This window comes from Pezoporus occidentalis, unplaced genomic scaffold (assembly GCF_034315485.1).
Source record: "Pezoporus occidentalis ecotype Australia unplaced genomic scaffold, CSIRO_AGI_Poc_V1 ctg28, whole genome shotgun sequence".
NCBI classification, from domain to species: Eukaryota; Metazoa; Chordata; class Aves; order Psittaciformes; family Psittacidae; genus Pezoporus; species Pezoporus occidentalis.
In genome coordinates this window covers 4,332,182-4,350,087 of record NW_026914718.1, presented here as the reverse complement: position 1 = coordinate 4,350,087, position 17,906 = coordinate 4,332,182, and the positions used below count along the sequence as shown (strand labels likewise).

Below are 17,906 nucleotides of genomic sequence, written 5' to 3'. Positions count from 1 at the left end.
TGGTAGGTCATCATAATATGTATGTTCTTTATGGTACATAAGTGTACACGATTGAGTACTAGGTATTCTTTTCTGTCTCAATAGCCCATTTCTTTTCACAGTGATACCCAAAGATAGTATGGTCTTTCTTTGAAGGGAAAAAAAAATCAGAAGCATATGCAGCAATAAATATTTCAGTTTCAGATTCATTTGAGGAAACATCAGAGTGAAAGAAAATAAGATCCCAGAGGTCTTTACTCTCATATGTTAGCAGCCTGACACTATTACAACGCTGCATCTTGTCATTCATACTGCCTTTGCAATTTTTAGTTTCTATTTCTGGAATTCATTTCTAACAGTATAACTTCCAAAGCAAAAGAGTTTGCCATATAGGATTTCAGCAGGGCTGATAGATGAGATACGTGCTGGTTACACAGAGATTATACACTCAGAGAAAAAAAATAATCAGTGTTGTCAGTTGGAACCAGATAATTTTCTTTGTGGAAGAGTATTTCTAGGATCACGGCAGTACATTACAGTCAGCAAAGTATTTTGAAATAGGCTATTAGTAGTGATAGCGTCTATTTTTTGGTAATTGTTAGAGAATGTCACAACAATGAGATTCTTAAAATACAGTCTGGTTCAGGACCATCTGTCCAACAGCTTTGGAATATGTGCAACATGAATTCTGTGCTGGAATAGATGATTAAAACCAACCAGAACAAAACTGAACCATTTGTTGTGTTGGCTATTACCGTATGTTAAGGAAGCAAAATACAACTGGGTGAACCTTATCCCTGTTCTTGATGCAGCTGTTTTCTGGGAAGAAAATACTGGTATTGGTGTGGAATATGTATGATTTTTAGATTCATCCAAAATATCTGCCTGGAGGGTTTTACACAGCCTCCTGCAATCTGCCAGAATAATTGGGTTTTGAATCAGAAGACAATTAAAAACTGTGAAAATTAATGTTTTCAAGACCTGCCTAGAAGAAAAAAAATATGTGTTTAAATTGAATGTTTATGTAATATATCTAGGCAGCTTTGGAAACTATCTTACTTTATCTCTTCAGAACAACAAGAGAATGCAGTTTAGTGCGTATAGCCCTATGTGAAATAAAGCTTTAAACAGAGGAGAACATCCATGCAGAAAGTGGTGGAAAATAAATCAGCTACTGAACTTGCTAATAGGAGTAAGTGCTTATATATTCCAAAGAAAATGCATCTGGAATAAGGTCAGAGGCTTTCATTCGTAGCTGTTGAGCCAGAATTAATGATATACTTGTAGATTGGTTTGTGTTTCATTGGCTTCACAGGGACACATCGTAATGGACTTTATGTCTGTCTTCAGAACACAATGAGTAAACTTTGAAATCAGTGCCTGGGGATTCTTTGTCTTCACAACTCATGTTCCTTGGGAGTTCTGCAGCTATAAAGCCCTGCTTAGAATCTGAACATTATATACAAGTGTTTTACTAAGTTACTACAGGTAAAGTTAACCCATGAGGGAAGGAAATGCTTTAAAGTGGGGAAAAATATAAGATTGCCTCTCCTGTAGAAAAAGTGGTCTAAAAGCTAAGATTTGTAGAAAGATAAAAGAGGTATTTAGGGCAAGTGACATACATTGGGTACTGAATGCCATGTCTGTGTGATTAAATGAATGGATCTCTTTTTCAGAGGAGTCCTGCCACTTGAGTCAGGCTGAGCAAGTGCTTAGCTCCTTAGCAAAATCAGCAGATCACTTAATTTAAGTTGCATGAATCCTATTTAGAAGCCAGCTCATGCTGCAAAATCAGGTTGTAAAACTTGCAATTTCATTATATAATCATTTGTAAATCGTAAATTAGAAGATCATCCTGGTTTGGCTTTATGTTACCTCACAAGAAGCAGTGAGTTTTTTCATATCCCTGCCATATTACTTGAATTCCTTACCAGTTTCCTTATGCTTTTTCTCACATACAAAGAGTTACTTGGAATGTGAGAAATAATCAGGTTTTTTACTTTCTTTCAGATTTCCAGGCTTTTGGTCTGAAGAAAGGAATGTTCTTCAATCCAGACCCTTATCTGAAGATTTCCATCCAGCCAGGAAAACATAGCATCTTCCCAGCACTCCCTCACCATGGACAGGAGAAGAGATCTAAGATCATGTGTAATACTGTTAACCCAGTCTGGCAAGGAGAGGTAAGCACTCTGAGTGTTGAGCTGACTTTTCTTACTACAAGAAATAACTCTAGCAGTATCCTTATGGACTTTTTTCGGATTTATTTTAATTCCTTCCTTGGCTAAATAGTTGTTGACCCAACTGTGCTTGATGCATTTCATGACTTCTTGTCTTAACGCAAAAGGCTTATATCTAGTTACAAAGATGATTGATACGCTAAAACTTGCAGTATAGGTTGTCCCTTATGGCTGTAATTTATGAAGTTGTTAATTATTGAAGGCAAGCATAAAACAGAATTGAAAAATACACTTGGATAGCCTGAAAGGCTGCTGCTAGTTTTGCATGGTGCTCTTACACTGAGAGGAGACATTATATAAAGCAGAAGAAGTACAGCAAGCAAATGAAAAGAATCTATGTGATTGAAAAGTGTCAGTGGCAGTATAAATTAAAAGCAACTTTGGCACATTTGCCCATCACCTTGAAGAAATACTCTCTAGTCTGCTGCTTCTTGTTGGAAGGGCTTAGGAGGTATTAATGAGATCTGAGAGTTCAATTGCTGCCTGCTGTTTTTAAATTACACACAGAATGGCAACAGGCAGCAAAGAATAAGGAATCACTTTGGAATTAAAGGCGCCTGACATAATGGGTGTGATTTACTGGCATTCTCTGTCAGACCAGCATCTTCACTGCAGGAAAGAGTAAATAAATAAAGTAAATAAATAGACTAAATAGATTTATTCAAATTAAAATGCAAGTTGTAAAGTGGTTTAGGGATAATTAGGTCAAGCTGTATAGACATGGCACTGTAAGTGGCAGGAAAAAAGACAGCAGAAATGTCACTGAATTCTCTACCTGGAAGAGGATGTTCAAGAAGCTGGGTACCACATCAGAATATGTGACAGGTGAGCCTAGGGGGGAGTTTATGTGGCAGGAGGTAGAACTTTGAAAGTCTGAAAAAAACGCCTTCTAACAGGACTTAATTAAGTGGAAGCCCCTGTCGTGAGGCATCCACCAAGCCGTAACTACTCTGTGGCTCCAAGCATCAGAAGTATCTGGCTGAGGAGTCCCAGGCCAAGCTGAGGAGCTGGAACTGACATGGAAGATCAGGGAGCTGGCAGAGATCTTTCAGTGAAGTGCATAAGACATAGGCCTAGAGGCAGACAGGCATGAAGGGGAAATCTGCTGTATGTGTGTGTCATGCTCAGTACGGGTGATTGTGGGAGCTGGCAGCAAGTGTGGATGCCAGGAGTTAACATTCAGAGGAGGACACAGGATATGAATGTGGACCCACCATTCTGTATCGGGCAGTTAACTGCTGAGATGGCACACAGACTCTCCTTATCCAAAGAGTGATGAAGGCTGAAAATAGGCTTTTTAGAATTGCACAATAGTCAGAAAGTCTTCTCCCAACCAAGACAGCCCCCAGTCGATAAAAATTGTTCTCATTTCAAGGTCCTTTTGCACTGCTGGAAGATAAAATAACCAAAGAGTAAGAATTTGGCCCTGATAAAATGTCAAGGGCGTCTTCTCCTCAGGCCATGTGGGATGGCTGAGTTTGTGGGCTGACACTTCTTTTCCAGTAGAGCTCGGCAGTGAGAAAAGGAGAAACAATAAAATGGCCTAATTATGGACATCACAAAGCAGAAGAGCACAGCTGGCTTCTAGCTTCTCTCTTCAACCCCTGGTTTTCCTGGTTGCACGCAAGCACACTGCTTCTCCCTTTCTCTTGTCAGCCTCGTCGTGGCCAAGGAGTCTAAAACAGCCAACGTGTTCTCCTTCTGCATTCTCTTCAGCTAATGCTGAGAAGTTTAAGTGTATGCATTTGTGTTGCAGTCTGTGCACATCAGCTACTCTGAAGTCTTTGTTACTGAAAACCCACCTTGGTTTCTATTGCACAGAACACCCTTGGCCTTATCTTCTTCAACTTTGTCCCTTTATGGGACAAGGGGAAACGGAAGACTGTAAGCTATTGCTGAATCATGGTGGTAGCTATTCTTCTGTCTACCCTTTTCACTGATGGAAGTGAATATATGAAGGGTAAAATACTGAGAAATCATTGCCATTCCATTAAATAGATCGGTTGCTAGCTGTTTTCCTCAAAAAATATTTTAGGCAATATATTGTTTCAGAAGGGTGATTCTTTCCTTAGGTTCTGTGTCACCACATGTAAATAGGAGGGGAGGAATGGTGGGTTTTGGGGGGGAGGGAGGAGGGGTGTTTTGATGGTTTTGGTTGGGGTTTTTGTTTGTTTCTCAGTTGAATTACATTCTGATTTGTTTTGGCTGCTAAACGTGAAAAAAATCTGGAATAGGGAAATAAAACTATCAAAATAACCATGAGACCTCAGGCAATTTCTCATCTGTCTCATGTAATGTTGATGATCATAAATTCACAGACTGTTCGAATACTGTTCAGCAGAAGTTATCCTGACTTAGAGCTATTCTTCCATTGCTCTGTTTTGCAATACAAGAGGACATAAGGAAATGGAAATTGCTCTCTAATTGAGGAGTAGTATGTGATATCAGCAACTTATATACTGTTAAATGAAGTGAGTGAGTTCCTGGACAGCACATGGCACTGCATAGCTTGACTGTAAACCCTTAGGTTAAGCAGACATTGTGCTGGCAGTCCAAAGAGCATCAAGAGCCTAGTGGGTGAGTTGTCCTGTCATGCTGGTTTGACTTAAAATGCAAAGGAAGTGCCCACTTCCCAAGTCTTCTGTCCATCTAGTAGAATTGAGACAGGTGAATGTTGATCATCTCTTCTAATATTGATACAAGAAAAATAATGACCTTATCCCATTTTGATTCATATTGAGGCAATGTGTCTGCTGTCACGTTCTTTGGAAGAAGCTCCTTTTAAGAAGATTAATTTGTCAGCAAGCAGTAAAGGGACAGAGAGTTCAGACAAGCAATAGAGATCACTGGGGACCATAAGCAACCAAGCAAAGTGGTTTAAAAAGTAGTTCACATACCTCCAGCTGGTTAAGAAGTTCTCTGTATGGTTTTGCAGATAAAGTACTTAAAGCCTCTGGACTTTCGCTTAGACATTCTTTAACTGTGACAGTTTGATCTAACTGCTGCTTCAGTTTCTGTTCATTCACTAGTGAGTGGATTGAGAGCTTCAAGGAATGGCCAGAGAGACGACTATAAAATAGGCTGTCGCAACTATCCAGCATAGTTAAAACAGTTAGGAAGTGTCACCTGTTAAATGATGCATTGAATTTCAACTCTAGTAGTTCCAGCTCTGGAAGAATAGATTGCTTTCAAGTGGGAGCCCAGTACTAGGATAAATACTATCTCAACTCCCTGCAGCTTCGCTGTTTGTTTCTTTGCCTCAGACTTCACAAATCCTGTTAAATTATAGCCAATGCACAAAAATAGTGCTGCTTATCACTCTGAAGATAGCTGTGTTTCACTGGTGACTTAATTGATGTGTATAAGCAGAGGTGTTCAGTTGCAAGAGCACTTGACAAATAGTAGTTAACGTGTCAGATCTCATAAACAGAATTACAGTATTTTCACATGTGTAACTTGTACTCTCTGCACCTCAGATAACCCACAACCTTTCAGAGATATAACACGTGATTTCCGCATAACCTGTCTCTTCAGATTACCAGTACAAAAGCAGACGAAGGAAGCTGGCAGGGGCTTGAATGCCCGAAGGAGTTAGTTTGGGGAGATAGGGATTCTCTAGCGCAGGCCATCATCAGTGATGGGTTTGCATGCTGCCTGCAAGAATGCCAGCTGACTTGAGTGCTGGTTTGTAACTTCTTTTGTTGTGATGCAGATTTGTAAGTCAGGCATTGATTCTGTGATCATAAATGCTGGACTGATGCATGATGGACTGAAAGACACTTGTCGAAGTAGCCATATCATGCTATATGGGGTTTATGGTAGCATTCTGCTTCTCTTGAGGCTTTATGTTGGCTGATAGGATGGATACTACCTATTGTAGCAGAAACCTACAGTGATACAGGCAGGGGATACTTCATAAAAGGTGAGTCTTTCCAGAACAGAGCTAAACTAGTAAGGATGCTTAAATGTATTTGAATCAATGGTATGAATTTAACCTAAAGTAGGTTATTTTTGATCTAATTTTGATCTGATATTCAGAGCACTAGATGCTGACAGTCCTGCTCACAGAACCATTGAATGATTTCACCAGAAGTCCTAATGAAAAAAGGAACATCACACTGATTGAACTACTTATTTATTGTTTAACTTAGATATCTTTTTCTCCCTTTTACTGCTAAATACAAAAGAATCAGTTGCATAAATTGGAGGCCTTTACACCTAAGCATAAATGCAATTTAGGTGCAATGAAAGCCAGAGTGTGAATTCAGTATGAATTTGCTAAAGGCGTCATTGGGACTGAGTGGACCCTTGTGGGTGGTAGCTTCAGTGTATGACATTTCTGCACACATGGACAGGTAAAGTGTAAAACATAGTTTGATTACTCAGAAAAGCTGTGATTTTACAGCTGTAGTTATTTTAATATCTGGTGATGATTGAAGTGTGAAAGCCCAAGACAACTTCAGTTTCTCCAGAAATTAGTTATGGTGTGAAAAAATTGTCTAGGTTTTTTGTTTAATGTGTTATTCTTCTGAAATGCTTTTTAATTGCAACTTCTGCATCCCAGTAGACTATCAGTCTTACTAACCTTGTTTATGAGTGCTCATGAGAGTGCTCAAATATGCTCAGTCTATGCTGAGCTAGTAAGAGATGAAGAAAAACCCTGACTCTTTAAGCAGTGTTTGCACTTGATTTATCCAGAAGTTCTTTCAATTTCTAATGTTTTAGGGCTGAAATTTGCCATTAATAGAGTAAGAGACATCTTGCAAAGCTATGTAAGCCATCAGAGAGAATTCATGATGAGTGTTGTGCAATATGTGAACTAGCAAAGACTTTTTTTATTCCTTGTTTTCAGTACAGAAGAAATCTGAGGGATTAGTGATTCTGAGTTCTGAGGGAGCAGTCTAAGAAGCCAATTTGCTGAAGGCACTGTCCAACTTTGAAGAAGTTCATTAGAAAGGATTGAATTCAACTTTAGTAAAACACCACATATTGTGCATCCCTCTTAGTGCAGGGAAAAAGCAAACAAATGTTGTGCCATGCATAAGGTGCTGCATTGGATGTGACACCTTGCAGTCAGTGCTGAATTCCAGGATGCTCTCAGAGGACACATAGGCCTGTCCCAGCCTTTAGGAGCAGTGGAACTCTGTGCTTAACACTTCTGACTCTGTAATATTTTGTATTGCCATAGAGAAGCACTGTAGTAAGTTTTAAGAATCTGGAATTCCCTTTGATCTTACCCTGTTGTTCATATGGGTAGCATTATATGGGGGAGAAGAGATACGTAGAGAAGGTTTTTGAATGGGGATACAGATGGAGAGTGGTGAGTACATTAGAAGTGTAGTTGTTTCAATAAAGTATTTGAAACAAAGAGCCCACTAATGAAATGTTCAGCTGAAAGACTAAGTCTGTCTTCATCCATCCAATGTAATTTACAGCCTTTTAAGATTTGCTTCAACTTTTATCATCCCTGTGGTATGACAGATATCTCAAATAAATTTTCTTTTTAATTCTGTAGTTTATTCAGCTCCAAATCAAGAGCCTACTTCTTCCTATCACCAATGTATTATCTACCTTTCACCAGTTATTATGCTGACTATTGTTAAAGAACTTGACTTGCACTTAACTTGTCTAATTGGTGCTAATGGGCATACTGTGTTCATTTTAACAATTTCCTTGATAGTGTTACTGAGAGCTGATCACGGTGATCTGCCCATATTCAGGGATGTAAATAATATCGGTAAAAATAAAGCACAGAAATTAATCATCATTAGTTGCCTTTCTTGAAAACTCATCTAGAGCTCTGGAAATGGTTCTGTTATCTTATAAGTGGATATAGATGTATTCTGCCAGGTCAGCATAAGCACATGCCTTCATTCGCCATATGTAAATTGTGTATTAAACCCCCACAAGATCTGTTCACATTAAGAAAATTAATCATCTCTGTCTGTAAAACCGTTGCTGGGTCTGGAAAGCAAACAGGCCCTGAAAAGCAGATTAATGTCTGAAACTTCTTCAGTGGTGTTTACTACAGTGTTTTCAGATCTTGCTTGAAGATGGCAGCAGTAGTGTAAAATCAGATTTGCTTTTCGGTCACTGAGATGGTGTGAGACAATGAATGTGTCAGCAGGATCTAGGTAGCTTTGATTCTGATTAGTGTCCCTGTGAGAGTGGATCTGTAGGAGGTGGCTGTATAAAATCTGTGTAAATGAAAAGAGAATCCTAATGACTTACTAACAACTAGAGCCAGAACTGATGATACACTGCTAGCCCAAGAAGACTTAATATGTTGATGTGATTCTCTCCACTCTTGCTTTTCCCACTCCCTCCCTTCTCTGTATTTCTATAATTAAGTAGAAATAATTACTTATGGCTTGTTGATTGCCTGAGGAAATACCAACTAAAGCTTTTCCTTTGGCAGGCACGTTCTAAGGCTGTGTCTGGTACAGATTCTTCAGTGTCTAGTAAGATGTGCTATAATGATGCAGATTTTCTCTTAGTGAGGAATTAATAGAGTCTCTGTCTCCTGTTCTACTACTCCTATCTTTTCATTAGGTGTGTAGGATTAAAGCAATTGTTGGATCTCCTGCCACTCTGACAAATGGGACGGCTATTGACAAACGGCTAAGTGGGGACAGTAGAGAGATGCAATGACTTTGCTTCTAGATCAAGTCTATTTCCTATCTATCATAGTTCTAGAGGAGTGCAAGAACACCCAAAAAAGAAAATAATTGAAAAAGATATTGGGAAAATAATACAAATGCTAACTTCTATAGATCATAGTTCTTAATGATTCAGTGGGTCCATCTACAATACTGTTTTCATTCCATTCAAGAGAGCAGTTTCAAGGCAGATCTCCTGCTCTACCCACTAAAGACACCACTCAGCAGTCTGAAAGCATGTGAACTGAATTACTCTCAGTGAAAGCTAAGCCAAGAGATGTGCTTCAGGAGTGCACCAGACACCTTTCAGATGATAACGGGAGTTTAGCCCAGGGCACCAGCCTGGAGTTACTTTGTAGGAAAACCCTTGCAGCATGTCTGGATGTGGTAATCAGGTGCACAGCACCAGCTGCTTTGCTCTCCAGAGCCATTCACATTGTACCACGTCTTCCCATTGCAGATACGACCAGTGTGTTCCAAGGATCAGGAAACATCAGCCTCCCCAAGGCCTCCTTACCGCTGCTTGTGACAGTATATCAGGGATGTTCAATCATTCCTTGTCTTCAGACTTTCTGCATACAGCTTCCTTTTAGGAATCCACCTGACAGATAACCATTTTCATGTTCATGTTTATGAACATGAGCAGACAGTGTGCGCTTGCAGCCCAGGAAGCCAACGGTATCCTGGGCTGCATCAAAAGGAGCGTGACCAGCAGGTCAAAGGAGGTGATCCTGCTCCTCTACTCTGCTCTTGTGAGACCTCACCTGGAGTATTGTGTGCAGTTCTGGTGTCCTCAGCATAAAAAGGACATGGAACTGTTGGAACAAGTCCAGAGGAGGCCACGAGGATGATCAGGGGACTGGAGCACCTCCTGTATGAAGACAGGCTGAGGAAGTTGGGGCTGTTCAGCCTGGAGAAGAGAAGGCTGCGTGGAGACCTCATAGCAGCCTTCCAGAATCTGAAGGGGGCCTATAGGGATGCTGGAGAGGGACTCTTCCTTAGAGACTGTAGTGGCAGGACAAGGGGTAACGGGTTAAAACTCAAACAGGGGAAGTTTAGATTGGATATAAGGAGGAAATTCTTTCCTGTTAGGGTGGTGAGGCACTGGAATGGGTTGCCCAGGGAAGTTGTGAATGCTCCATCTCTGGCAGTGTTCAAGACCAGGTTGGACGAGGCCTTGAGTGATATGATTTAGCATAAGGTGTCCCTGCCCACGGCAGGGGGGTTGGAACTAGATGATCTTAAGGTCCTTTCCAACCCTAACAATTCTATGATTCTATGATTTCTTGTACAGTCCTAAGACCTTTGTAAAGGGAAATTAAAAGGTCTTCCCCTCTGGAGCTCAGCGCTCAGAGCTTGCTTACACTCACTTCCAAAGTCTTAAATCTGGGGGTCTTCCAGATCAGACACAGGGGCAGCTGGTTCACCACCTCATCCTTCCAGTAGTACTCCTCGCTGTGAGGGTGTCTAAGATCTCCACTCATCTATAACCTATAAAGAGGAGCCCTCTCATCCCTAGTTGGTAAGGATCAGACGGGGGGATATATCACATGGACAAAATGGCATCTGAGACTATTTTGAGGGCCAGGCACCCTGTGAGAAACAGGTTGTTCTTAATGGTAATTTCTTGGCAGTTTCATTGAGGCAATCTGCCATCTCTTCAGTGGAGTGTGCTGTGTCATGTATCATCTCAAGTTTTAAGAGTCATTTTGTACCAAGCAGTAGTTGATGTGATATGCAGGGTAATGCACTGTGACTAATGCAGCATTGTAGGTAATTAACATTGTAGGTAATTACTGGTTTGGGCTAATCAGAGAATAGAGATTTAACTTACTGTTTCTTAGCTGTTCATCTACTGCCTGCTGTAGATCATACATAAATTTTGGATCCAGTTATTCCTTGAAAGAGTTCCTTCCCCCCTCCTCCCCCATTTTATATAATGCATTTTACTTGGATTTCAGTTAGGGATCAAGTAAAGATATCAAGGTCTAGCCATCACTTAAAATTTGTGGATTTTCTTCCCATGTGTCCTGTTTTCTGCTGTTATCCAAATAAATACAGAATCGGTCATTAGACAAAGTCTTTTCCTTGGGTGGGGTTTTAGCCATGAAACTATAGTTGTTCTGGTAGATGACTTTGCAAATGTGTTGAAATCCATTACTTCCTTTGAGTGTTTTTGTATTCAAGTACAAATAAAGCCTCAGCTGAAATCACAAACCACATCCATGCAGCCATTGTCAAGTTTGGCGGAGCTCTGGACAACTGGAGAGGCTAAAGCTTTTGAAACATCAGAATATAAAAACTGCCAGAAATTACATGTTCACTTTGTTCTTTGAGAAGAAAATGCCCATTTATGTAAACTTCAGTACACCCTTCTACATCCAGGTAGTCTCACTGTAAACTTTAGTGTCTTTGGATTCTAGCAGGTTCCAGGGAGTTATTGACCATTCTTGCAGAGTTTGCACTAATGGTGGTGATCAAAGGAACTTACATTTTTGGGGCAAAAAAAAACCCAAACCAATGAACAAGCCCCCAGAATGAGCTGTGACCCCAATGAAAATATACAGCTTGCAGATTGCTGTCTTAGATTGGGAAGGAAAATGCATGGTAGCCAATACTAGCTGCAAAACATGAGAGAATCCAGCTTCAAGGAGCGACTGCCAGAAAAACGGAAAGTTTTGTTAAAATAAGATATTTGAGCTCATTTGAGCTGAAGTTCTTGTATTCTTTTTTTCTGTGCAACCATGAAATGATATATGACTACTGTGTTAGGATAACTATATTGAAGATGACCATGAAACACAGGGTCCTTTCTCTTCCAGATAGAATAGTAAAGGCCAAGGCTTTGAACAACGTAAATGCAGCCAGTGTTTCATGGCTAAGTTATGGGGGCTGACACCTGTCCAAACAGAAGGTGAAGGAAGAGAAGAAGACGTGGGTTTGATGGAGGTTTACTTCCGCATGCAAACACAACAGTCCCATCTTTAAATATCACCAGAGCCTGCGTGTTTTCAAAAGTGATTGATGGTTTTGAAAATGTATTTAAAAGCTTCTGAGTTCTCAAACCGAGGTGTTCCGCTGGGATCCATCTTTCAAAGGGCCAGAGGCCTGTGTGTTCTTCAAACAAGGATCCCTTTGGGCTTTTGAGTTTGGATGGCCTGGGCCTGAAGCATCCACAGTCAGGGATTGCCTTAGAATGATCTTGCCCATTACTACAGGAGAGCACCAGCAGGACCAAGTGTTTAGGTAGCGGAAAACTGAATGATGTAAAATTATCACTATTTTACAAGTTGTCTCCAAACCCATTTCACTGAGTTCACTTTTGATCTCAAACTGCAGTTGTCTTCAAATGGCAAAACCTTTCAGCTTCACCACAGAAAGCTTCTGGTTTTAATGGCTTAATTGCATTTCCAAAATGCTGCTGGTTTATGCATTGAAACAGCCTCCCAGAAGAACCATTTAGGAACTGTGATCATGGACAAGAGGCTGGTCACAGGGCAGTCTCATGTGTCCTCACATGCAGTGTGGTTGGCAGGTGAAGAAATCAGCACAAAGTTTGATTTTCCAGATTGCATGGAATATCCTGGCATTTGTACATCTGAGGAGCACTCCTGTTCAAGGAAAAAATGATATTTCCTTTGGTTGATGCTGGAACACCTTGCTTTGTGCATCCATACTCACTGCTCAGGTGCTGAGAATTACTCTGGAAAATGTCAGTGTGTTTCTTGTGCCAGGAAAGAGCTGTCAGGCTTGGTTCTACCTGATACTATGGAAACAAACACACAAGCAGAGTCTGATTTGCTTCAGAGCTGTACAAGACAAAATACTAATAACATAGGAAGGTGCAGATCAGTAACCTACGTTTTACTTTCCACTTATGAACAGTTCAGCCTTCACCTGTGTGTGTGCATGCTCTACCCCACAGAAACTTTTTTACAGTAGAGGTGTCAACAGAAGAGTAATAGAGAATTCATTAAATGGCAAATTGCTGTATGTTACAATACCCTTGTTCAGTTAAAAGTTAATTCCCTTCTGGTTTCATTGTAAGTGTCATGAAATGGCAGTTATCAGAGGGTTTTTTAGCAGGTGAAACAGTAATGATGATACAACTTAGTTTTATAAAGCAACTTTCAATATACATGGAGAATTAATGTTCTCCTTTTTGTTAGGTTTATCTTCTTTGGTAACCTGTTGCAAAGATACAGAAGAAAATAAGAATTAAGTAACACTTTTGCTGTTACTTGAATTGTATTTCTCTGATGATTTGCATTTTTGCAGGGCCTGATTAACAGAATATCCCGCTCGCTGGTTTCACTTGAAGCTGTTTGAATTGAGCATTTCTGAAAATTAGATCATGATTCAATAGAGCAAGCAATTTAGGGCTTAACTCAGGCCTCAATAACCCAGAGCATGATTCTGTTGTGAAGATTGTTTTTGGCAGCGGGAAAGCTAGAAAATCCTTTCATCCATCTCAGTATTCACTTACTACAGAAGTTGTCTTCTGGTTCAATGCTGACCTTTCTGTGAGGTGAACAGCAACCTTACAGCTTTGCTACTACTGCACACCACAGCAGAGATGTGCTTTCTTTGAATAATGATATACTAGTACTAGCAGGTCTGTTTGGAAAAATGATTGTGACCTATGTCACCAGCTCCAAGTGTGTGCTGGATTGAGCCAGTCTTGGAGATAGCAGGGCCATGTTATCTAATACATTTGCTTTTCACTATTTTCACTAACCAGAGCTTTGCTTTCCCTTTGGGGAGATCCAAGCCTCTCCAGGTGCCCTAATCCTCCCAGGTTTAGAACCTGTACACATGGATTTCCTTGCTCCTGCAACCTAAAATATCACCCTCTGTGTTCCTACCTCAGCTTTGCATGCACACAGTCCCTAAAAGCTTATTGAAATATTACTAAAAAATAAAAATTGATCTTTTGAAAACCAGTTTGGCTGAGGTGGTGGACACATGTTTCAAAGCACTTGGTGGCAGCAACAGTTTTAGATGGTGCCATTCCTATCTTCCCCTGTATTGTTTGTTCCAGTAGCCTGTGCCCTGTCTCACCTTTTGACTTAGCTCTTTGTGGGACCATGCTGTAAACCAGGCTAGGGACTTGGTCCACATAAACAGTATTTTCAGAGTTTTTCCTTTTAGAGTTGGGACAGGGATGAGCAACAGAGCAACAGAGGGATGTATCTGAAAACTGTGATCCTTCACCTCACTAGATCCTCACTTCTCAGTTGCTGAGGTGTGCCTCCCAGCCAAAATACCACAAATGGCCACATGATTGTAAAGAGGACTAAATTCGCTTGGAGGGAAATGCTGAGTAAACATCTCTTCAGGCTGCCAGTTCACTTGTACTTACGTGCAGCTTTTTAATGTTTTGAGGTCTTGGGGCAGGGAGGGAGGGGAAATAAAGGAAAGAAAAAAAGAAAACCAACATAAAATCTGTTCAATTACATTTAGATCAGTGACCATTGCTAGGGCAGAGTTCATTAGATTTCTGTAGGTATAGCATCCTTACCATTGGCAAGCCTTGTTTGAAGTGTTTGGGTGCTACCATGACATGAATCCATGAAATCCATGCATTCCTCAAGCCTGCTTCTGCAGCATTACGCAGCCCCTATAGGTACTTTCACCTGCCTGCTTTGAGGCCAAGCTCTTTTTATTTTGTAGGCCTGTGCCTTGGGGTGCAAGGACTGTTTCTGTCCTGTGAAAAAGCCAGAGGCTTACACAGGTCCATAAGCCATGAGCAACTGTGTACTGTTTTGCCCAGCCATCAGCTTCATGTCCTGTGCTCTTCCTTTATTGCAGCAATTCAGCTTTGTCTCCCTACCCACGGATGTCCTGGAAATAGAAGTTAAAGACAAATTTGCAAAGAGCCGGCCCATCATCAAGCGCTTCCTGGGAAAACTCTCTATGCCAGTTCAGCGCCTCTTGGAAAGACATGCCATAGGGTAAATTTGCTGCTTATGCTACTCTGATGTTTAACAAGTGTGTTGCTGTTTTGAAGTCCCTGGTGAGATATCGTTATAGTGATATAATGATGTTGAGGAGGAGTTATTAGACTGACAGTTGTCTGATGAATTATCTTGGTCTTAATTAGAATTTATAGGACTATGGGCCAGAAAAAGAATTCCCTCTGTAACCTTATCCATTGCATTTGGAAAAGTGAGAACTGGCGTTTAGGAAAGAAGACTGTTTTGTATATTATGGCTGCGAATATGGAGAGTGCAATATTTTCAATATTAATATTCTTTTAATGTTATCAACAGGCTGTTTTCATGTTTCAGGGAATTACCTATGGGCTAAAATTGTGCCAGACCTGTTCCTCCTCCCTTTAATTTCTGGACAGTGGAAATGCTATTAAAAAAAAAAACAAAACTGTGACATGTTGTAGCTAAATCTTTCTGACCCTACCCTACTACCAAGGAATAACCACTTCACTTGAGCTCACAAGCCCTGCCCTGCTTCGCCTTTGCATGAAAGTCCTGGGAAGGTGTATGCTGCCAAAGTAACACAAACCAATTTGAGGAAGATAGGTAGTATTCAAAAACCAAAAAGTTGGTTCTAAACTTGTAAGGTTCAGACCTTGAGGAGTGGGGAGAGAAAGAGTCATCTCCTGAGGAGAGCATACGCAATGCAGTTTCCAAGAAGGCAATTCTGAAAATTGGATCTCAATTCAGCAGAACAGCAGGAAGCTGAGCTTGTTGGAAGTGTTTTCGAACAGCTGGTTCAGAAACTGGCTGTGATATTGACAGCTGAATGTACCAGAAGGGACTAAGCTACCTCCCTGTTTCTCATGTAGAGAGGATAGAGTAGCTTTTTAGAAACCAGATGGAAAAGAACAGCTTGGAGAAGGTAGAGCCCTATAACTGATATCATTGGCTTCCCTCTGTATGAGAAGATTCCTCATCATTTTCTGATTATATCTTCCTATTTTACTTCCTTTTTGTAAACACTGTCTATCTAATTATATACTTTCTGGCTTAGTTTTAATACTATAGTGGCTTTTAAATCTCAGGCAAGCTCAATGAGAAGTATACACACAAGTTCAGAAAGGTCATACACAAATCTTGTGATCGTCTCATTTACATGACTTTCTGATGCATGTGAAACTATATCCTAGGAAATAATTGGGCCCAACTGGAAATGAACTATGTTTCTTCAAAGATGCATAAATATTTAGTGAACCCTTTACACTCAAGAAATGCTTTGCAAACATTGATTCAGCCTCATTTTGGGCAGCTGGGAAGTTAATCTCTTCTATAGTTTCATTCTGTTCTGAGGGGTGGATGAAGTGTGGCAAAGGGAGGGACCTGCACAAGGACAGAATGGAGTCATTGATCAACCTTGTCAGGAAGGTGTTCTCCTGATATTTCAGCTTCATAGAGGTAAGAGGGGTGGAAAGAGATGAAGAGCAGTCATTCAGCCAATTTGGAAAGAGAAGGTGGTAAGCGGGGACTGTCCTGTACAGGATATTAAAGGAAAGACCAGGAAAGCTGAATTTTATGCAGATGGTGAAGGGAAGGAAATACAGAAAAGTGAGGTTCTATGGAAGGATAGGTAAGGTCAGATCAGCAGGGAGTCTTGCTACAATAGCAGAAGTGGGAGTTATTTGCTTGCCGTGTTGGTATTTTCATACCCATACTGCAGAAGTTCCATTCCCACCCTTCTCTCTCTATATATATGCATACGTGCTCATGTATCCCAGAAGCCTATCTAGTCACTGATTCAGCTTTTCCATTGTAATTGAAGACATTGTCCTCTCCTTCTCTGCCATTCTTTCTCTCGTATGGAAGTCAACATGCCCTCATGGCTGGGTTGAATAGCCTTGGAAAACCACTGTGTGTTTTTGTAGGCCACAGCAGCTTTATCTATGCACAGTAGATGTTGGGTAGGTTATAGTCTATTGTGACAATATTTGTTTTCTTGCAGGGACAGGGTTGTAAGCTACACTCTGGGTCGCAGGCTTCCTACAGATCATGTCAGTGGCCAGCTGCAGTTCCGATTTGAGATAACTTCTTCCATCCATCCAGGTAATTCTCAGTCTTAATCTATCATTTATCTAGGTCTTGTTCTTTTTTGCTTTGCATTCTTTCTCCTCAGAAATCTGAATTTATTCCTGACTGCTCTGGGACTTTAGGTACACTCATGAGCAAAGGACAGTCCATAAAGTTCCCCATCACAGGATGCATTGTGAGTCACAGCTTCTTCCCTGTTTCCCCTTAGCTTAGAGGTACTGGTGTCTCATGTTCATCTCTTCTTGGCTGTTTCAAATACTCTGCCACATCACTGGGAGAGAAGAGGATGGAAAACTAAATTATCATCTGCTCCTCAATTACCTGTCCTGGGGAACTGCTTACATGGACACTTGCAGTCATCTGAATTTCATCACTTCATAAATAAAAACAGAGAATGTAATAGTAAAGATTGTTAGAAACTATGTTATTTTGATTATTTTTAATGAAAAACCTAAGTAAAATAATCAATGTTCCCCTCCTTCCCTCCCTTTTGGTTTGGTTTTGGTTAACTTTCTCTTGTAGTTATTAGGAAGTCACTGTCATGATGGTGTAAGTTTGAACCTTGGCTTTCATGTCAATATCTCAAGAGCGTTGCTTGGGGGCTCCTTGCATCTCTGTGCTAGTGCCCTCTCAGGTACGCTTGGGATGGCGTGAAAGACCCCAGCTTGTCTGGTATCTGGGAGGAGGTGGTACAGTTGAGGATCACATCAAAGGATGTTTTGGGGAAAGCTTCTGCCTTTCAGTGGTGTGAAAAAGTCTAGTTTCTCTGTTGTGGTGTGCTGTCAGCTTCAGCATGACAAGAAAAACTTCATTAAAAGACTTCATTGTCATACCCATGATATTCCCTCCAATGCCAGTTTGTCTCAAAGAGTAGTTTCAAGAACCTCTTTCCTTCAGGTTATGTTGCAAGGAGCCAGGGTGCTGCATACAGATTATCATCATTAGTAAGCCCCCTGATTGTTAAATCCACTCTACAAAGACTGCCTAGCAAAACAAAAAATGTGTCATTT

General features: G+C 40.6%; 1 protein-coding gene across 9 annotated transcripts in view; it reads left to right on the top strand.

The window, feature by feature from the left end:
* The window catches only part of HECW1 (HECT, C2 and WW domain containing E3 ubiquitin protein ligase 1), a 253,865-nt gene that overhangs the window by 160,542 nt on the left and 75,417 nt on the right, over nucleotides 1–17,906 (top strand). For all 9 annotated transcript variants that reach the window (XR_009966068.1, XM_062625356.1, XM_062625357.1 and 6 more), the window contains 3 exons: nucleotides 1,990–2,159; nucleotides 14,687–14,829; nucleotides 16,811–16,911. Coding sequence is in view for 8 of the 9 variants with exons in the window: in XM_062625356.1 (XP_062481340.1) it covers nucleotides 1,990–2,159; nucleotides 14,687–14,829; nucleotides 16,811–16,911 (414 nt within the window). In the remaining variant the exon portion in view is untranslated. The remainder of the gene's footprint in view (nucleotides 1–1,989; nucleotides 2,160–14,686; nucleotides 14,830–16,810; nucleotides 16,912–17,906) is intronic.